At 38.7% G+C, this 23,397-nt stretch overlaps 1 protein-coding gene across 1 annotated transcript in view; it reads left to right on the top strand.

Annotated features, from left to right (window-relative positions):
* dnah5 (dynein, axonemal, heavy chain 5) overlaps positions 1–23,397 on the top strand; it is a 240,506-nt gene that overhangs the window by 58,411 nt on the left and 158,698 nt on the right. Inside the window, exons 41-49 of the mRNA XM_061914766.1 lie at positions 500–672; positions 9,938–10,008; positions 10,239–10,346; positions 10,478–10,665; positions 11,424–11,618; positions 15,722–15,856; positions 17,809–17,916; positions 18,029–18,182; positions 18,268–18,414. Of these exons, the coding sequence (XP_061770750.1) occupies positions 500–672; positions 9,938–10,008; positions 10,239–10,346; positions 10,478–10,665; positions 11,424–11,618; positions 15,722–15,856; positions 17,809–17,916; positions 18,029–18,182; positions 18,268–18,414 (1,279 nt within the window). The remainder of the gene's footprint in view (positions 1–499; positions 673–9,937; positions 10,009–10,238; positions 10,347–10,477; positions 10,666–11,423; positions 11,619–15,721; positions 15,857–17,808; positions 17,917–18,028; positions 18,183–18,267; positions 18,415–23,397) is intronic.

Raw genomic sequence — 23,397 nt, 5'->3', positions numbered from 1 at the left:
GCGAAGGCTGTCAGCGTACCATTAACTTCAAACAGTCTGTTCTAAAAAAACACATTTAGAACATTTTTTGAGATGTGATGAAAGGCTGTCTTTAGTTAGTGGGTACATTGATTGCCTCGCTTCTCACCCAGGTAAAGAGGACGTGCATTTATTTTTATCTACTTTTCTCCCTTCAAGTTCACTCATTTCACTATTCCGAAACATTTTCAATTGTCTTCTCAAACTGTGATAATTAAACCTGTGCTGACGCCAGGGTAAAGCTATAAACTCATATAATGATCTCCTTTACGTGCATCTTTTTCAACCTGGCTTTCCCGGCTTTTCTTTCAACTCACGTACACCTCATTTTCTATTTTTGACTCTAAACCCCCTCTCTTTCATCCTCTTCTCAACCTCCCCCTACCCTGTCAATGTAACTTTCATGTCAACTAATACACCCTCATAAATCATAACCTGCCTTATTTTTTCCACTTCTCTCTCCCCTTTTCTCGCCTTCCAGTGCCGACTGCATGTCAAAAGCCCTGGAGACTTTGAGTGGTTAAAGCAGTGCCGTTTCTACTTCAATGAAGACACGGAAAAAATGATTATTAGCATCACAGACGTGGACTTTGTTTACCAGAATGAATTTTTGGGCTGCACTGAAAGGCTTGTCATCACGCCATTGACTGACAGGTAAAGTCAAATACACAGGTCACATTTGAAATGTCAAAATTATTTAAATATATATATATATCAATTGATTCATACAATGTTATGCAGTAGTACAGTACCTCAACTTACAAGCTTAATTGTTTCTGTCAAAGTCTCCCATAGAAATGAATTGAAATCAATTAAATTGGTGCCTGGCCTCCCGAAAAAAGCACAATTTTAATATGTAACATGCCTTAAAAAATAACTTTTGGATAAGAAATAATTTATGAATAAATAACATGTACTACTTACATCTATAGTAGTTTGATGAAAAAATTTAATAACAATGCATATAGATGTTCTAATTCATCCAGATCTCAGGGCACTCAATCGATCGCAACTAGGCTGTTTGATATGTTTTAGAAGAGGTTTTGCCTCTAATCCAAGTAGGCTTCATCCTTTCATGCTCGAAGATTTAGACTGGTTAGACCTATCCAGTAGCTGGTTTTTGCATCTCAAGGCAAAATACAAATCTACAGTCAATGCCAACAACAGTCTTTGAAGGGGAATTTCCCCTCGTTAGCATTTAGGTATCAAGTGGCAGAACGATTGCTGTGGATAGACCAGTATCAGCCTAAAATAGTTGGAATCACCCATGTTAGCGTTCCATTAAACTGTAAAAAAAGATGGCATTGTGGGGGCTAAATTTTTTTGTCTTTTAGTACTGGATAAAAGGACAGCGTTGTATGTGGCAGACAGGTGGTGTCGCAGACCACTTCCTCTGTTCCTCTGTTTTTATACCTTGAAGTAGATGGCTTATCTCACTCCTATCTCGTACCATTTGTCCTTCCTGTCAAGAATGTGTACATTTTTGTTCTCAAAAGAGTGCTATTTCTCCCTGAGGTTGAGGTAGACAGATGAGTCTTGGCCTAAAGAGTTCGCCCATCTATGCTGTGCCATATGTTGGCTTAGTAGTTGTTTTGTTTTCCTAATGTTTGAAACAGTGCATTCATCATTACACTGAATAGCATACACCAGATAGTTTTTGTCGATGTGGGGTGCCCGGTCCTTAGGATGCACTAGTCTCTGTCTCAGGGTGTTGCCTAGCTTGCAAATTATTGGGATTTTGTGTTGTTACCTGAAACGGATGGAATGAGAATATTTTTGCATCTTGTCGCCTTTCTCACCTCATCCACCCTGTACTAATAATGTACAACATTTACCTCAGAGAATGGGCTTATACAGTATCTCCTTACAGCTACTTGTAACCTAAAGCTAAAGCATTACAATTAGGGGAGCGACAGCTTTTATCTTAAAACACTCTTAAGTTGGGGCACTCCACTGTACTTGGTTTAATCTATACTCTATATATTTTATAATATACATTACACAATGTAATGGTCCACAAAATTTCAGTCAGGCAAGCATTTTGATCAATAGTGGGGTTCAAATCGTCCCCCCAATAAAAATCACTGTTAAAAAAGCTACAAAAAGCTTTGATTATTTTGTATTCTGATGACTGACAATACAGAGTACAGCTGTGATTCTACTAGTTTTTGCATTTCATCCTCTTGCATCCACTTTCTAAAGTAGAGTTAGCTGTTGACAAAAGGGTATTATTGACTTAATAAGTCATGTACAGTATGGTACAGAATTACAGCACATAAAGGGCTTTAACATTCAACCTGCTTAATGTAATACCAATCCCCGGTTGTTTATTCCTTTGGATCATTTAGGCTGGTGTCAAAGATGTCAGTCAATACGTGTTAAACACCTTATCCATACTGTTTAGAGATCGACTGTAAGGTATCATCTGATAGCGACCCATGGGATTCATGTGGGCTGCAAGATCGATTGTTGTAAACAAATGCCTTGGATTGACTGCATCTACTAAACAAATTAATTACTTCTACCAAGGAGACCAACTATATCAGGGGTGTCAAACACAAATACAGAGTGGGCCAAAATTTTAAACCGAACAAAGCCGCGGGCCTAGGTTGAACAAATTAACATTTTAATAGAGACCTAAACAACTTTTGCATTGAATATTGAACAAGCAAGGCTTATATAACTTTACAGTGACATGCAAAATTGAGTTTCAAATAATAATAACAATTATCAATGGCATATTAAATAAAATGTAAATAAAAATTGAATGCCTCTTTTCTATTTGCAGCCTTCTGAGGTAAATATCAAAATAAACTTTTTCCAAAGGCCAATAAAGTAAAATATTGAAAGTAAAATAACAATAAGGAATGAATCAAACATTCAAGCCTTGAAGTAGCAAGAGAAAGTGAATGAATACAACTTTAATTATTGCTCAGTTTGCTACACTGACTTGCTTTAACAACGCTTATAAAACCTAATAGTGCAAAATCAACTTTGAAAAAACAAACGAAAAAAAATCTGAGAAATAACATTTAAATAAAAAATGTAATGCCTCTTTTGTATTTGCAGCCTTCTGAAGTAAATATCAACATTAACTTTTTCCACTAGCTAATACATTTGAAAATAAAATAACAATGAGGTGGTCGGGGATGGGGGGTTGCGGGATTTGGTGGTAGCGGGGGTGGATATTGTAGCGTCCCGGAAGAGGTAGTGCTGCAAGTGGTTCTGGTTATTTTTTCTGTTGTGTTCATGTTGTGTTTCGGTGCGGTTGTTCTCCCGAATTGTGTTTGTCATTCTTGTCTGGTCAGGGTTCACAGTGTGGCGCATATTTGTAACAGTCTTGAAGTTGTTTATACGGCCAATCTCAGAGTGACCTTTATGGCTGTTGATCAAATATGCATTGCATTCACTTTTGTGTGTGTGTGTACAAGCCGCATATACTATGTGACTTGGCCGGCATGCTGTATGTATAGAGGAAAAGTGGACGTAACGACAGGTTGTGGAGAACGCTAAAGGCAGTGCCTCTAAGGCACGACCCCAATATTGTTCTCCGGGGAGAAATTCGGGAGAATGGTTGCCCTGGGAAATTTTCGGGAGGGGCACTGAACTTTGGAAGTCTCCCTGGAAAATCAGGAGGGTTGGCAAGTATGAGTATGAGTATAAGCGGTGAATGCCGCTGTATAATACCGGCGGGCCAGCTCTAATGTTAATTTGATATTGCCTCAAGGGCCAAATGAAATTACACGGCGGGCCAGATTTGGCCTGCGGGCCAGAGTTAGACACCCATGAACTATATCTATGTCAATTTACGAGGAAACTATGTGGTGTCCTTATTTTTCCACAAATATAAACTGTGGCACACAAAAGCACAACAATTAATAAAACACACACCCTTACTGTTGTGCAAGTGTTATTTATCTACAATTTTTCTACTAATATACCACATTATGTCAATGTTGGACTCCCAAAAAATAACAATTTATACTTTAATTGAAATTTATCACACAGCTTAATAAACTTTATAAAAACTGTGGGGTGTTTAGCGGAATCACTACTAAATCAAGGAGACTGACAAGTACTGGAGAACAGGGTTTAATGTCCCACTTTTTCCTCTAGTGTGAATTACTCATCATCACAACATCATTCAATATGGGGACAGCGTGGCGCGGTTGGGATAGTGGCCGTTCCAGCAACTTGAGGGTTTCTGGTTCAATCCCCACCTTCTACCAACGTCTTCACGTCCGTTGTGTCCTTGAGCAAGACACTTCACCCTTGCTCCTGATGTGTCTTGGTTAGGGCGGCTACCACCAACAGTGTGTGAATGTGTGTGTGAATAGGTGAATGTGGAAGTTGTATCAAAGCGCTTTGAGTAGTTTGAAGGTAGAAAAGCACTATACAAGCATAACCCATTTACAATAATCATTCATACATTGAATTGAAGTTTGAGAAGGTGTTGAGTTGAAGTATGCATCATCTATCCTCAGTCATTGTAATAAAGAAGTAATGAACTTTCAAAGACCAACTAACCATCATCATCAATCTTTTAAAAGACAGGAAGGCATAAATAATTTGTAATTTGTGCCATTATTGTCAACTTTCCAAAGACTACTTCCTGACTGACAACACACCCAAATGAATGCATACTTGCAAATAGGACTTTGAAGTGTAAGAAAACAAAATGTAACAGCTGGACAGCACAGTTAATATCAGCTCACTATTAAAGGTTGAATAAGAAAAGGTCGTGTTATTAAAAAAATATATATTTATTAAAACATCAATACACATACTTACCGTAATTTGGTACCGTTGAATACTGGTATCGATTCACAAACACCTGGAAATAGTGGCTCAAAAACTTGAGATTTCTGAGTACAAAAAGCTTCTGCCATACTTGTCGCTCCCGTTGTGTCCCTGGGCAATAAACTTAACCCACCGTACTCCCAGTGCCACTCAAAATGGTGTAAGAATGTCAATTAATGTTTGATGGATGTTGGAGAGGCCATGGGCACAAATATGCAGCAATGTTTCTGACAGTCTACCCAGGGCAGTTGTAGCTACAAATGTAGCTTACCACCATCAATAGTGAATGTGGAGTGAATGCATGATGGGTTCTCAGTTCCACACTGTTAAGCGATTTGAGAGTGAAGAAAAGCGTTGTATAAATAAAATACATTATAATCATTATAATTAATAATATTATTAGACAGATATCCATACCGGGTTGTGAGCAATAAGGAGGACATCCTTGGAATTGGATTGGATACTGATAGATAAAACATATTAAAAAAAAAAAAACGTTTAATCAATCAATCAATTTTTATTTATATAGCCCCTAAATCACCAGTGTCTCAAAGGGCTGCACAAACCACAACGACATCCTCGGTAGAGCCCACATAAGGGCAAGGAAAACTCACCCCAGTGGGACGTTGGTGACAGTGACGATGATGACTATGAGAAACCTTGGAGAGGACCTCATATGTGGGCAACCCCCCACCCCCTAGGGGACCGAAAACAATGGATGTCGAGCAGGTCTAACATGATACTGTGAAAGTTCAATCGATAGTGGATCCAACACAACCATGAGAGTCCAGTCCAAAGTGGATCCAACACAGCAGAGAGAGTCCTGTCCATAGTGGAGCCAACAGGAAACCATCCCAAGTGGAAGCGGATCAACAGCGCAGAGATGTCCCCAGCCAATACACAGGCGAGCGGTCCATCCTGAGTCCCGACTCTGGACAAGCGGTCCATCCTGGGTCCCGACTCTGGACAGCCAGTACTTCATCCATGGCCACTGGACCGGACCCCCTCCACAAGGGAGAGTGGGACAGAGGAGAAAAAGAAAAGAAACGGCAGATCAACTGGTCTAAGAAGGGGGTCTATTTAAAGGCTAGAGTATACAAATGAGTTTTAAGATGAGACTTAAATGCTTCTACTGAGGTAGCATCTCGAACTGTTACCGGGAGGACATTCCAGAGTACTGGAGCCAGAACGGAAAAACGTCCTATTGCCAGCAGACTTTTTTTGGGCTCTGGGAATTACTAATAAGCCGGAGTCCTTCGAACGTAGATTTCTTGCCGGGACATATGGTACAATACAATCGGCAAGATAGGCTGGAGCTAGACCGTGTAGTATTTTATATGTAAGTAGTAAAACCTTAAAGTCACATCTTAAGTGCACAGGAAGCCAGTACAGGTGAGCCAGTACAGGCGTAATATGATCAAACTTTCTTGTTCTTGTCAAAAGTCTAGCAGCCGCATTTTGTACCAACTGTAATCTTTTAATGCTAGAAATGGGGAGACCCAGAATAATACGTTACAGTAATCGAGACGAGACGTAACAAACGCATGGATAATGATCTTAGCGTCTTTAGTGGACAAAATGGAGCGAATTTTTGCGATATTACCGTGATGAAAGAAGGCCGTTTTAGTAACATTCTTAACGTGTGACTCAAACAAGAGAGTTGGGTCGAAGATAATACCCAGATTCTTTACCGAGTTGCCTTGTTTAATTGTTTGGTTGTCAAATGTTAAAGTTGTATTATTAAATAATGGTCGGTGTCTAGCAGGACCGATAATCAGCATTTACGTTTTTTTGGTGTTGAGTTGCAGAAAGTTAGCGGACATCCATTGTTTAATTTCATTAAGACACGCCTCCAGCTGACTACAATCCGGCGTGTTGGTCAGCTTTAGGGGCATGTAGAGTTGGGTGTCATCAGCATAACAGTGAAAGCTAACACCGTATTTTCGTATGATGTCACCTAGCGGCAGCATGTAGATGCTGAAGAGTGCAGGGCCAAGGACTGAACCCTGGGGAACTCCACACGTTACCTTAACATAGTCCGAGGTCACATTGTTATGGGAGACACACTGCATCCTGTCAGTAAGATAGGAGTTAAACCAAGACAGGGCTAAGTCTGACATACCAATTTGTGTTTTGATACGCTCTAATAAGATATTATGATCAATGGTATCGAAAGCAGCACTAAGATCGAGGAGGAGCAACATAGATGACGCATCAGAATCTATTATGCGTAGTGCACTTAAAATAATTACGACCATATCTAGGAATTGATATGACGGTTTGTTTGGTGCTGCAATAAACTGAACGAATCATAATTTGCCATCTCAGTAGAGCGCATGTCCAACTTTGACACAGTCATAGCAGAAAAAACTTGTTCTAACTTAACTGACTCCTCACCCAGACTAGCAGGCTCGCGTCTTCCATTTAAATCCAGCTTCAGGATGGAAGGAAGCGGTGTTCTGTGGGGATTAGCCTTTTGCTTTGTTGTTAGCCCCGCTCGGTATCTGCGCTTCTGCTTTCGATCACACCGCTTACGTGTCTTCCGTTGACGGTCCCCGCTGGTACTATACTCTGCTTCGTCAAAGGCCGCTGGATGTAGCCGGCGAAGTATTTCCATGCTAGCGAGGTGGTCCAACGTACACGCATCTTTCAGTCCAAAACGGCCCTATCTATCCACATCCAGATCTGTCTGCCGGTTGTATGTCATCACGGAGTGTCAACGCTGTAAGCCAGCCATGAAATTTGCAGAATTGTCCGGTATTTTTTGCCCAATTTTTTCTTTCTACCATGAACGTCTGTAGCCGCAGCCCGTCAAGGCTTCACCATCTTGCCCAGCGAATTTACATTTTTATAGGTTATGTTTGATTTTTTTTTTTAAAAGGACTATATATGCTGAATAGTGTGACACAAAGTCCCGTCATATATTTAGATACTCCCCCATCGGAAAAATTGGATGTTATGTCTATTACTAACCAGTCTGTCATGTCTTGATGTGAATAGTACGTGATTTACACTGTAGTCGTCGGTGTGAGTGACAGAAATTCAATTGTTGAGCTCCTCACATACAGATGTAGAAATTGGCTTGAAACCACAGTCAGGCACACACACACGCTACTAAGCAAAAACAAAAGACGAGGGATGACAATGAGAAGGGAATCAGAAGTGACAATAGCAGGGAGGGCGCAACCTGCATCTATCAGTGAAACGCTAGTCCTCATGCCCTTCGATGCCAACAGAGATCACATTTATTTTGTTGACTTCTTTCCATGCTGCAAAAAATGCATTTGCTGTCACTTATTTTCTTCAATTTCTACTCTGTAAAGCCTTCATTCGCACCCACCCACTGCCTCGGGTTTGAATAAAAGAGAAAGCAAAGAAATAAAAAAAAGAAAGTTAGAAAAAAGTTGTTTGTTCTAAAAGATTTACAAATGTGTTGCATTTGTTTGTGAGGCTAGTCTTGAAGTAAAAACACAGATTTCTCCAAAGAGTGTAAGGCAGGGGTCACCAACCTTTTTGAAACCAAGAGCTACGTCTTGGGTACTGATTAATGCGAAGGGCTACCAATTTGATACACACTCAAATAAATTGCCAGAAATAGCCAATTTGCTCAATTTATCTTTAATAAATAAATCTATATATATAAAAAAATTGGTATTTCTGTCTGTCCTTCCGTCGTACATTTTTTTTCCTTTTACAGAAGGTTTTTTGTAGAGAATAAAAGATGAAAAAAACACTAAACTGAATGGTTTAAAAGAGGAGAAAACACGAAAAAAAATGAAAATTAAATTTTGGAAACATAGTTTATCTTCAATTTCGACTCTTTAAAATTCAAAATTCAACCGAAAAAAATGAAGAGAAAAACTAGCTAATTGGAATCTTTTTGAAAAAATTTAAAAAATAATTTATGGAACATCATTAGTAATTTTTCCTGATTAACATTAATTTTATAATTTTGATGACATGTTTTAAATAGGTTAAAATCTAATCTGCACTTTGTTAGAATATATAACAAAGTGGACCAAGCTATATTTCTAACAAAGACAAATCATTATTTCTTCTAGATTTACCAGAACAAAAATTGTAAAATTAATTCAAAAGACTTTGAAATAAGATTTAAATTTGATTCTACAGATTTTCTAGATTTGCCGGAATATTTTTTTTGAATTTTAATCATAATAAGTTTGAAGAAATATTTCACAAATATTCTTCGTCGAAAAAACAGAAGCTAAAATGAAGAATTAAATTAAATGTATTTATTATTCTTTACAATAAAAAATACATTTACTTGAACATTGATTTAAATTGTCAGGAAAGAAGAGGAAGGAATTTAAAAGGTGAAAGGGTATATGTGTTTAAAAATCCTAAAATCATTTTCAAGGTTGTATTTTTTTCTCTAAAATTGTCTTTCTGAGAGTTGTAAGAAGCAAAGTGAAAAAATAAATGAATTTATTTAAACAAGTGAAGACCAAGTCTTTAAAATATTTTTGGGGATTTTCAAATAGTATTTGAGTTTTGTATCTTCTAGAATTAAAAATGTCGGGCAAAGCGAGAACAGCTTGCTAGAAAATAAATATTATTTAAAAATAGAGGGCTCTCACTGGTAAGTGCTGCTATTTCAGCTATTTTTAGAACAGGCCGGCAGGCTACTCATCTGGTCATTGCGGGATACCTGGTGCCCGCGGGCACCGCGTTGGTGACCCCTGGTCTAAGGTGAGTCACAATGACTGTTCTATGATGATGCTAACCTCTAACCTACCCCTTTAACATTTTATAACACAACGTGGGTTGTTAAATGGTCAATGACCAGGTCAAAGATTAAAGAGGAGAATGATCTGTGCGCTCACTGGCAAATTCCACTTCAAAATACACTCGGATGGGAACTTAGCTGTCAAATGATCCGCATTCAATTAAAATATTCCTGTACGACATTATGACACTAAATCTGCATTTGTGTCCAAATATTGGGGTCTTTTGTAAGTTAATTTAAAAATAATGCCAATTAATAATAATCATGATTTAAATTCAAAACTGATTAATCTGGTTACAATCATTTAATCAATTCAATCAATCACAGCACTAGTATGAATATAATTTTCCTGTGTTTTCATCGACTTGCCAGGTGCTATATCACCCTTGCCCAGGCTCTATGTATGAATATGGGTGGAGCCCCTGCAGGTCCAGCAGGAACAGGTAAGACAGGTGTGAATGTGAGTGTAAATTATTGAATTTCTCTACTGTACTGTAAGTATGTGCCCCTTTGACTCGCGACCAGTCCAGTGTACCCCCCTTTACCCCAAAGTCAGCTGGCATAGGTGGTAGAAAATTAATGAATGAATAGAAAACCAATCCCCTTAGTAGTGCACATCTTGTAGTCCATGATATACAAATCCATGATTTTTATGATTTTATTTGATTTTTAGGTAAAACAGAGACCACTAAAGACATGGGTCGCTGTCTGGGAAAGTACGTAGTGGTCTTCAACTGTTCTGACCAGATGGACTTTAGAGGTCTGGGAAGAATATTCAAGGGTGAGAGCAGAGTCTATAGAAGAACAACCTAAAACTAACAAATTACTACATGGTGATGTAGGCTACCACTTATTTCTGGTTGTGTCTCTCTCCAATTTATAAAACCTTGAATGGCTTTGTGTGATTTGCAGGTCTTGCTCAGTCTGGTTCGTGGGGTTGTTTTGATGAATTCAACCGCATTGACCTTCCCGTCCTGTCTGTGGCAGCACAGCAAATTTCAATAGTGCTCACCTGCAAAAAAGAAAGACGAAAACATTTTGTCTTTACTGATGCAGAAAATGTGGAGATGAATCCGGAATTTGGCATATTCATAACAATGGTCAGTGGTATACCCTTAGTTTTATGTTAATAACACCCACTAAACGTTCCTTTTGGATTGGTTCAAAATGTTAGTTGGTTGACCGTAATATGAGTCACAGAGAGTTTGTACAAATTGTCCATGATATCCCATGAAACAGCCCTGGAAAATCGTAGTATCCATGTGAAATGATTAGGTTTTTATAATGAGAGATAACGTAATTGACCTATACGATGTCTTCTTTTAAATGTCAGTCCTGATCAGGAGCATTAGGGTTTTATTTAGATTGCTAGAATTAGCATACTCTCTTAGTATAGTTAAAGATCATTCTTCTTATTGCTCTTAAAATATACCAAATGGAGGCATTGATAAAAAAAACTGTCAGGTAAAGGGGATCATTATTAAAAAACTATTCTATATTCCATCCATTCATTTGTACGTCAATGTTTCATCTATTTGGAGCAAAGATTTTAGAAATCCCTAAATGAAGTTTATTTCGTATCATACCTACAGATTACTGTGCATCTGTCCAATTTTTACTCAACATACTGACGACTTGCACATTATTATATTGTACGTTATTTGTCTTCAACAGTTGCCATTTTAGGTTAAATCTAACATTTTTTCCATCTACTGTATGTTTGCAATATTGTTAAAGTTTCATGGTACTAAAAACAAGTGTGTTTTTAATGTATAGTATGAACGAAAGGGAAAAGAAAATGGTTGTTATTCATATTTGTATACAATAAATCACACATTTTTCTTACCTGTATAATCAGAACCCGGGTTATGCAGGCCGACAAGAACTTCCAGAGAACTTGAAGATCAACTTTCGCTCGGTGGCTATGATGGTTCCTGACCGTCAAATCATCATCAGAGTGAAGCTGGCGAGCTGTGGCTTCATAGACAATATGGAGCTGGCTCGCAAGTTCTTTACTCTCTACAAGCTCTGTGAAGAGCAACTTTCCAAACAGGTAAACACGTCTTGGGATCAGAAATTTCCTGCAATTAAATTAGGTGTTTACTGGTCAATTATCATACATGTTTGATAATATTACTCAATGGCTATGATTGCAAGACTGATTGCAAATTAGGAGTATACCATTTATAATCTTCCATTACAACTATAAGGGATAATAATGCTCAGTGCTAATACCCTAATTATTTTTCAAGTGGCGCATGTTTAAGGTGTGGTTTGTACGTCTGCCTCACAGGAAGATGACTCTGGGTTCGAATCTCGGCGAGGGCCTCTGTTGGAGGCAATAATTAGTTAATTAGAGACGCAAACTTGCCCTGAGGTGTTAATCTGAATGTGTGGACGGTTGTTTGTCCTCTGATAGACTGGCTAACAAGTTCTAGCCCAAAATCACCTGATTTAAGCTTCAGCTCACCTGTGACCCTAAATCAGTGGTTCTTAACCTTGTTGGAGGCACCGAACCCCACCAGTTTCATACGCGCATTCACCGAACCCTTCTTTAGTGAAAAATAAAATGTTTTTTTTTTCAAATTCAAGACAAACTTGTATGTTTTTGGTAACACTTTGGTATAGGGGAACATATTCTAGGTAACAAAGACTTAATTTAGAGTTATTTGGACACTAGGAGAACATATTCTAAGTAATAGAATATGTTAGTTATTTAGTTAGGGTTAGGGTCAGGGTTAGAGGGTTAGGGTTATAATAAGGCCATGCCTAATAAGGCAATAATTAGTACTCAATGACTAGTTAAGAACCAATATTTTACTAATTTGCATGTTGCTAAGCAACTAATTAATGGTGAATATCTTCCCCATAATAAAGTGTTGCCATATTTTTTTACTGGTGCACAAAAACAACCGTGCTTGAACATCACCTTGTTCAAACAACAAAACTAAGACAGTGCATAAACTCACAACAAATTACACACCTGCAAACCAGTCAGTTGTTGCCGTATCTGTAATATGCCAACAGGGAGAAGTTTGTATTTACACAAAGAGTCGGGCGTGTTTTGACCTCCGCCGAACCCATGAGGTCGACTCACCGAACCCCTAGGGTTTGATCGAACCCTGGTTAAGAACCACTGCCCTAAATACAATAAAAGCAGAACATGAATACTTGAATACACTATTAACAGTGTTAAGTGTGATACTCAGCCCTTTGCGACACTTGTGATTAGGGGCTATATAAATACAGTACACTTTGATTGATTGATTTATTGATTGATACTCAGGACAACAATGTATGTTTCTGCACAAGTGTAGCATCAGATCCGTTTTATCCCTTTGACTCAAGCTTAGTTTAGTCATTATTATATTTAATATTTTGGGATCCATCCATCTTCTTCCGCTTATTTGAGGTCGGGTCGCAGGGGGAGCAGCCTAACCAGGGAAGCCCAGACTTCCCTCTCCCCAGCCACTTCGTCCAGCTCCTCCCGGGGGATCCCGAGGCTTTCCCAGGCCAGCCGGGAGACATAGTCTTCCCAACGTGTCCGGGGTCTTCCCCATGGCCTCCTACCGGTTGGACGTGCCCTAAACACCTCCCGAGGGAGGATTTCGGGTGGTATCCTGACCAGATGCCCGAATCACCTCATCTGGCTCCTCTCGATGTGGAGGAGCAGCGGCTTTACTTTGAGTTCTTCCCGGATGGCAGAGCTTTTTTGGGATTACCTTATTTAAATTCACAGTAAATTTATGGAAATGAGACACTAATATATGATCTATATTGGTTTTCTTGAATTGGGTATCATGATTTAGGTAGGTCCTGAACTACTAAGATCCAAAGAACATGTGCTAAATAGTGTGTGCGAACTATGAAATTGTGTGTACTATTAGTGGGCATGTTGCGGGTGATCTACTAAGACTGTGTTTGCAATTGATAACAAGTGCAAGAGTAGTGCAAACCTCCCTATATAAATGAGGTTTTTGCATGTATACCGACAGTCACCATGGAGACACTCATTTCCCTCCACATTTATGGCGCCATATAATCCAAACTGTAGCATTCTAAGATGCAGCACACAAGTAAATGTTCCACCTTTCTGGGCCACATTGAAGCGCTGCGATGTAATGATTTGTGCATATGGAATGATCCAGGTTCAAGAAAATGCATATTGCAAGAAGTCAGAGATATATCATAATCATTTATGTTCTCTATGAAAAAACAACTAGCAGACACCAAAGTGAATCAGTTTGATGTGTTTCAATCAGTCATTCAGCAGCCATATAAAATGTCAATGCTAAAAATAAAATGTCTTCATATTTTTATTTCTAACAGCCCAAATATGTTGACAAGCACACATATGCAGGGTTCTCCCTCAATCGTCTGTCTTTGCAGCACACTTGGCTCCTTTCTCACGGCCATTTGAGTGACATGATAAATACAATAGCAAAAAATCTCTCAGTATTGTGGGCGTTCTGAAAAATAGCATTTATTTTGCACTTACATAAAAACAGAAACGCTAAATGGATTGTGCACTCTACTTTGCTCATTTAAGAGACACAATCCTCTGCGCACGAGCCTAATAGACCATTTTTGCATGTGCTATCAAGTTTGCACATGTTTTGATGTATGCAAACCTATAATATATCAGGAATGTTTAGTGTCTTCAAGCTGTGTAATTTCCCACACTTGAAAAAAGGAAGGACATCAACATGACTGAATTCCATTCAATATTGTATTTGTTGATAATAGGGGTAAGGATGGTGGTATAGATGATGAGTAAACCATATGTAGTATACCTGCCAACTTGATGCATTGCCCTCTTCCCTCCCTGGTAGAAGCATCCCTCCCTTTTCTCCTCCCATGATAATTGCAATTATCCATACCCCCCTCACTTCTGGTTTGGTCCAGACATCCTCTAAAACCGCTACGATGACACCAATCCTAAAGAAACTTGGTTCAGACTTCAACAATATACGTCCTATCTCCAACTTGCCGTTTTTCTTAAATATTCTGCAAAAACAGCTGCTTTACAGGTTCATGCCCATCTCTACAGCAATAACCTGTAAGAACAGTTCTAGTCTGGTTTTTGCCCCCACCACAGCACAGAAACAGCTCTTCTGAAAATCACAAATTACCTTCTTTTGGCAGCTGACTCAGGACTCCTATCCATTCTCGTCCTCCTTGATCTGAGCACCACATTTGACACCCTATGTCATTCCACCTTTCTTGACCGACTAGCCTCCATTGGTATATCAGACACAGTCCGAGCCTGGTGATACTCTTATCTTTCTGGCTGTACTCTGTTCGTACAGATAAAATCATTAATCCCATTCATCCCCACGTTCTTCTGGTGTACCCCAAGACTCTGTCCTCGGCCATATACTTTTCATCATCTACCTGCTACTGCTTGGTCAGATTTTCCGTAAACATTACATATATTTTCACTTTTACTCTGACGACACCCAGCTCTACGTTTCTTCCAAACCCTTTTCCAAACCTTTCCTCCCTCCTCTCTTTGGGCTTGTTTACTCGGAAAAAACTCCTGGTTCACGACTTATTTTCTTCAAATGAACAGCGATAAAATAGATAGTCCTCAGTGGCTCTAAGTCGACACTCTCCAAGCACCCCAGATTCACTATCACCATAAACAACTCCTTGGTCTCCTCCTCCTCCCATTTTAAGAGCCTGGCTGTTGTCCTCGATAGAACTCTGTCATTTCATACCCACATCAATAACACCATTGGATCCGGCTATTTCCACCTCCGTAATATCAACTGCCTCTGCCCTTCACTCCCTCCCAATAGTTTTGTAATCCCAGTTCACTCACTCGTCACTTCCAGTCTTGATTATTATAAACCCCTACTTTTCCGCCCGATTGTAGCTGAGATAAGCACCAGCGACCCCAAAGGGAATAAGCGGTAGTAAATGGATGGCTATTCTGACAAGCCAATGTCTGTGAGATGGGCCACTTATCACAGCTGATTGCTGATAGTTGACAGCTCATGCTATCAACTATGTGCAGGATTCCACAAACCAGCAACCATGCACCAACAATAAAGTCGCCGCAACAAGGCCACTGGAGTCTTTTAGAGAAAACGACAAAGAAATAACTACTTTAGTCCAAAGAAACAGCTGAATTCACCTTTTTGGCTCATCCAGGTTCATTATGACTTTGGGTTACGGAACATCCTATCGGTGCTGCGGACCCTGGGAGCTGCCAAACGGGCCAACCCCAGCGACACTGAGTCCACCATCGTTATGAGGGTCCTGAGAGACATGAATCTCTCAAAATTGGTGGGTCCCAAATACAAAGTGTATTTCTAACCTAAAATCCTTCTTCTGAGTTTTTTTTAAAGGGTAACTGCACTTTTTTTAAATGTTTGCCTTATTATTTACAATCCTCATGAGAGACAAGAACACATGTTTTTTTTTATGCATTCTAACTTGTAAATAAACTTAAATAAAAGTCAGCTAACAATGGAGCTAATGGGAGTAAGACATGGGTATCAATACACGGCCCGCCGTGTATTTTCATTTGGCCCTTGAGGGAATATCAAATTAACATTAGAGCTGGCCCGCCGGTATTATACAGCGGCGGTGTCGCTGTAACACCGCATTCACCGCTAATACTCATACTTGCTAACCCCCCCCGATTTTCCAAGGAGACTCCCAAATTTCAGTGCCCCTCACGAAAATCACAGGGGGCAAGCATTCTCCCAAATTTCTCCCGATTCCCACCTGGACAACAATATTGGGGGCGTGCCTTAAAGGCACTGCCTCAAGCGTCCTCTAAAACCTTTCGTCACGTCCGCTTTTCTTACGTAGAAACAGCGTGCCGGCCTAGGCACATGATATATGTGGCTTTTACACACACACACGCTAATGCAATGCAAGCTTGGTCAACAGCCATACAAGTCACACTGAGGTTGGCCGTATAAACAACTTTAAGACTGTTACAAATATGCGCCACACTGTGAACCAACACTAAACGAGAATGACAAGCACATTTCGGGAGAACATCCGCACTGTAACACAACATAACACAACAGAACAAATACAGAGAACCCCTTGCAGCACTACCTCTTCCTGGACACTACAATATAAAAATGTATTATTAGCCTGTGGGAAAAGTTTATTTTGATATTTACCTCAGAAGGCTGCAAATAGAAAAGAGGCATTCAATTTCTATTTAAATTTGACTTGATATGCCATTGCCATTTTTTTATTATTAGTATTATTTGAAACTCAATTTTGCATGTCACTATAAGGTTATATAAGTCTCGCTTGTTCAATATTCAATGCAAAACTTGTTTGGGTCCCTATTAAAAGGTTAATTTGTTCAGTTTAAAATTTTGGCCCACTCTGGATTTGAGTTTGACACCCCTGGTGCAAGACATCGTTGTGCCATGAAACCAACTAAAATACATGCAAAAAGTGCCAACAATATTTACATGTCCTGACCTGAATATTCACCAAGTATTAGCGACTTTTTTTTTTTATAAGCACTAAAGTTAAGGACCTACTTTTACCGGCACATTGATCACAGAGTAAATAGTTTATAATGCTATTTTGGAACATAAGCCAGGGAGCCGATGCATCACCTATGAACCGCCTGCTGAAAGCTAATTGTAGATTACAAAATAATGCCTCTCACTTACGGTATAACATAAAAAGTGTTTGCCATAAACCAAGAAGCTGGCCAACTTTGACATTCAACCTAGATCCGTTGATGGCGAGAAAGACATTGTTGTTTTATTATTAGCTATGTGAGGATCATGATAAATTCTTCACCCAAATAGGAATATATCAACATCCTATCAGTTGCCATCCCAGTGAGAGCAGACATTGTACAATAAGTGATATCTTTAGTTTGTTCTTTGTCTCTTGAAAACATTGTCCGTGAGTGGTGGTAAGTGTTGTTAAAAGAAAAAACGAATATTGTGATGTGTCTGTGAAGTTAATCCGCCACCTTATGCTTAAAATGAGAAAAATACTGTTACGAGCAGCTGTTATTAAAAATGCTGTTATCATGAATGTGCCTGTTATCACATTACATACAGTATGTACTTACAGGGTTTATTGTTAGCTGACTTTTGCAAGCATTTATTCACGAGTTAGAATGCAATAAAAATAAGAAAAACAAATGTTTGCTCGTCTTATGTAAGCATGGTAAATTATAGGCACAAATTAAAAAAGCGCAGTTCCCCTTTACCACACATATACTTACCTATTGTTGTATATGATAGATTGATGAAGATGAGCCACTCTTCCTGAGCTTGATAGAGGACCTCTTTCCAGGAATCCAGCTTGATAAAGCAGGCTATCCTGAACTAGAAGCAGCCATTGACAAACAGGTATAAACAAGTTTCTGTATGTTAACATGATAAAAAAGGTAAACAAACCGTATAGCAGAGGGATATTGAAATAAATAATATTGTTGTTGTTCATATCAATATTTTATTTCAGGTTACAGATGCTGGTCTGATTTGCCATCAACCCTGGAAACTGAAGGTAATTCAGTTATTTGAGACTCAGAGGGTCCGACATGGCATGATGGCCCTGGGGCCCAGTGGGGCAGGAAAGACAACTTGTATCCATACGCTGATGAGAGCAATGACAGGTAGAAATCCGATGTTTCCAAAAAATGAGTTCCGGTGCATGTTCATATTTTTATATATTTAGTGTATCCCGGTTCTTTTCTCAAGAGTGTGGTCAGCCTCATAGAGAGCTGCGCATGAACCCTAAAGCCATCACTGCACCTCAGATGTTTGGTCGACTTGATGTGGCTACAAATGACTGGACTGATGGCATCTTCTCTACGCTTTGGAGGAAAACACTAAAGGCAAAGAAAGGTGAGGACATTTGCCTCAGTCGTAAACTGAGAAAACTATTACAAAAAGGAGAACCGATAAACAATTTTCCCAGCCTATTATGTCTATGTTGTATGAAATTGTGCAATGCAGCATTCAAATTTAAATACATTGTACAATTACAGAGGATAACATTTTTTCTATAAATAGTATAGAAATGATAATGATGTTTTATTTCAAAGGCATACTTAATTGGGGGCAGCATGGTAGAACAGAGGTTAGGTTTTTCTGTGGAGTTTGCATGTTCTCCCCGTGACTGCGTGGGTTCCCTCCGGGTACTCCGGCTTCCTCCCAAAGACCTCCAAAGACATGCACCCGGGGATAGGTTGATTGGTAACACTAAATTGACCCTAGTGTGTGAATGTGAGTGTGAATGTTGTCTGTCTATCTGTGTTGGCCCTCCGATGAGGTGGCGATTTGTCCAGGGTGTACCCACACCTATCGCCCAAATGCAACTGAGATAGGCTCCAGCACCCCCCGCGACCTCGAAAGGGACAAGCGGTAGAAAATGGATGGGATGGATATTTAATAGGAGTTTATCCATGAAAGGCAGCGTCAACAAGTCGCCTCATCACAGGGCCAACACGGATAGACAAACAACATTCACACACTAGGGCCACATTAGTGTTGCCAATCAACCTATATATATATATATATATATATATATATATATATATATATATATATAAATCTGGCTTCCGCCCACCTCCAAAGACATGCACCTGGATGTCTTTGGAGGTATATATATATATATATATATATATATATATATATATAAATATATATATATATATATATATATATATATATATATATATATATATATATATATATATATATATATATATATATATATATATTAGGGCTGTGAATCTTCGGGTGTTCCACGATTCGATTTCAATATCAATTCTTGGGGTCACAATTCGATAATATATCGATTTTTTTTCGATTCGATTCGATTATCGATTCAAAAACGATATTTTTCTGATTCAAAACGATTCTGTATTCATTCAATACATAGGATTTCAGCAGGATCTACCCCAGTCTGCTGACATGCTAGCAGAGTAGTAGATTTAAAAAAAAAAAAGCTTTTATAATTGTAAAGGACAATGTTTTATAAAATGATTGCAATGATGTACATTTGTTTTAACTATTAAACGAACCAAAAATATGACTTATTTTATCTTTGTGAAGATATTGGACACAGTGTGTTGTCAAGCTTATGAGATGCGATGCAAGTGTAAGCCACTGTGACACTATTGTTCTTTTTTTAAAATTATTATAAATGTCTAATGATAATGTCAATGAGGGATTTTTAATCACTGCTATGCTGGAATTATAACTAATATTGATACTGTTGTTGATAATATTAATTTTTGTTTCACTACTTTTGGTTTGTTCTGTGTCGTGTTTGTGTCTCCTCAATTGCTCTGTTTATTGCAGTTCTGAGTTTTGCTGGGTCAGGTTTGGTTTTGGAATTGGATTGCACTGTCATGGTATTGCTGTGTAGGTGGTTTGTTGGATTGATAAATAAAACAAATAAATGAAAAAAATAAATACATTAATAAAAAAAGAAAAAATCGATTTTTTAAAAATGAGAATCGATTCTGAATCGCACAACGTAATATATATATATATATATATATATATATATATATATATATATATATATATATATATATATATATATATATAAATCTGGCTTCCGCCCACCTCCAAAGACATGCACCTGGATGTCTTTGGAGTTGTGTGTGTATATATATATATATATATATATATATATATATATATATATATATATATATATATATATATATATATATATAGGACACAAAATTGATGGGAGCACAATTCTGACATCAGAAAGTAAAATTTGTAAACAGACACAAAAGAATCTCAGTTGCTGCAGTAGCGCTAATAGCATGCAGGTATGAGCAGGCATGACCCACATACATTTTGTGTGGCAGGCTGCAAGCCACATGTAAAAAGTGCACACATAAAAGCTAAAACACATAATGTAATTTCACACAACTGTAAGCGTGCATCCTTAATGAGCGCCATAGGAAGATAAAACAACTGTTGGTGTTATGATGAGCTATGAGTGCAAGTATGTTCCTTGCTGTTTCAACTTTTCTGCAATGTAACATTAATGTACTCCTTTCCACACGGCCCCAAAGCAAAATAAAAGATAACCCGTGATTAACAAGGACCCCGCTACATCATGTGAGAAACCAGTTCTGAGCTCTCCAGGGAATCCTTTCATGTTTTTTCACTGAGCAGAGAAGCTGTGACTCTACAGCCATGGTGTCATTGCTCCCATTAAAACTAGCACTAAGGGTTTGAACAACTAAGATCCAAATATCGCAACAAGTGTTCAAGTGCACAAAGTAAAAGTAAATAATTGCAAATACTATTAGTCTGTGTGTTGTGAGTGAACTACTAAGATTGTGTGCGCAGTTGATAACAAGTGCAAAAGTGGTGCATACCGCCCTATTTAGATGAGTTTTTTTGTGTGTACTATATTGGTTGTGCCCATGGACGGTCCAACCTGAGCTGTTTTAGTATGTTGTGGAATTTGCAACAGTCAAATATAAACCACCTTATATGAGCAATATAAAAGTGGTATCTTTACCACACAACCTATTTTTAGCACACCGAAGGTGGGCTCTAGTAGTCGCCGGTGTTGTAATGCTGCGTGTAAAACAATCCTGATGCAAGACAATGCATATTGGAAGAAGTTTGACTTGAACGAGCGTCATAAAAAAACACAAGCAGACACCAAAACAAATGAATTCATCTCTATATTCAGGTCCTTCCTTCACTCACCAGCTATAAAATTATAAAATGATAATGCTAAATAGACAGTATGCTTAATATTTTTGTTTCTAATGGTCCATCGTTTGTCTTTGCTGTGCAATCACCTCCTTTTTCACAGCCATTTGTGCCTAACTCTGCCAGTTTCCACATATTTTCTAGACATGCTAACTATTGAAGCAAAACCGCGCCCGCAGAACAGTTACAGTCTTGATAAATAACATTGCGATGGCTAAATGATTATATGTACATCTGCTCCTCCCAGTATTTTGGGTGTTCTAATAATCAGCATACATTCTGCATACTGTATTTCTTTGAATTGCCGCCGGGGCGCTAATTAATTTAAAACCTCTTCTCACCCCTGGGCTTACCAAAGGCATGCGGTAAAAGTAAGCATGCGCTAATTACTCTAAAACCTCTTCTCACTCCGGCACTTACCAAAGGCATACAGTAAAAATTTGAGTGTGATGTAAGGATACCATCATGAAAAGCACGTTTAATAAAAAAAAAACGTTATTATGGTCTTACCTTTACTTATAAATATAGTCCATGCCAGCTCCTTCTGATCAAAAGCATCGATAACTTGTTTATAGAATACTCCCTAATCTTTCTTCAGTTTTAAAAGTCTCTCTGCCATGAAGGAGATCTTCCTTTATTACCTCATCCAGCACATATCACGTCACTCATTTCACTTCTTCTGCAGCCGAGTAGTCGCAAGAAGGATCACTAGCGCCCTCTACCACCAGGAGGCGGGAATCATTTAATGACTCATATTTGACAGACACAGCTACGGTATTGTTACGGTCTCAAGCCATCGTCTTGCGGGTTCCCAGGACCACCAAGGAAGGACATTGTTTGAGCAGTTTGACTTTGTATACTTTTCAATAAAACCTCCTCGCCGCCATCTAGGGCCCAGCCTGTCTGTCGGACCGTCGGCTCCACAGGTATATTAATAAAACATAGCTGCTTACTGTTCTTTTTAGCATACTGGTATTCAATAGCTTGGACCTTAAATCCTACTGAATAGCTCTTAATCTTCTTCCCTTTATGCGATTTCAAATGACTGGTATTGAAATCAGCCTCCTCCATTTTGAAAATGATGACAGGGGAAGTGTCACTCGTGACGTCACGAGTTTGACCCCGCGGAAATACTAAGCATGCGTTAATTGTTTTGCGAAGCGAGTTTGACCCGGCAGTGATTCAAGGCAGGCGCATACTATATGCCTGGCGACAATTCAAGGAAATACGGTATACATGAAGACATCCATCCATCCATTTTCTACTTCTTGTCCCTTTTGGGGTCGCGGGGGGTCACTGGAGCCTATCTCAGCTGCATTCGAGCGGAAGGCGGCGTACATCCTGGACAAGTCGCCACCTCATCGCAGGGCCAACACTGATAGACAGACAACATTCACACTCACATTCACACACTAGGGCCAATTTAGTGTTGCCAATCAACCTATCCCCAGGTGTATGTCTTCTTTGAGGTGAAAGGAAGCCGGAGTACCCGGAAGGAACCCATTTAGTCACAGGGAGAACATGCAAACTCCACACAGAAAGATCCCGAGCCCCGGATTGAACCCAAGACTACTCAGGACCTTCGCAATCCAGTTTGCATGTGTTTGAATATATGCAAACCTATAGCATATCAGGCCTTAACTTTGTATTTTCTTGTAGAATACATCAATCATATTTAAAGGTGTCCAAACTTTTTGACTTGTTGGCGGTATTGGACTAAAGAATTTACATGGATACGAGCCAAAAGCTGACTGCATATAAAGTAACATTATTATATAAACACACATATACATCCTTAACATATACAGTATGTGTGAGTGTGCGTGTGCATGTATATATATATATATATATATTTGAAATATATATATATATATATATATATATATATATATATGCTGCATACACAAAATACATTAGCTTAGAATAATTACACATAAGAAGCAACGCCACACAAAAGTTTGTAACACAACAGTTTATCTTTACAAGTTTCAAGTGAACTACACCCTTTTTAGAATGTTGCCTATTGTTCAAAATCATTATGAAAGACATGACGACGGATGTATTTTTTTTATGCAAAGTAAATAGATAGATAGATAAATGAAGTATTTGAGCTTTTTTACTTACTTTTATATT

Source organism: Nerophis ophidion, linkage group LG11 (genome assembly GCF_033978795.1).
Source record: "Nerophis ophidion isolate RoL-2023_Sa linkage group LG11, RoL_Noph_v1.0, whole genome shotgun sequence".
NCBI classification, from domain to species: Eukaryota; Metazoa; Chordata; class Actinopteri; order Syngnathiformes; family Syngnathidae; genus Nerophis; species Nerophis ophidion.
Note: the sequence above shows the minus strand (reverse complement) of the source record. Positions and strands in the feature narration are given on the sequence as shown.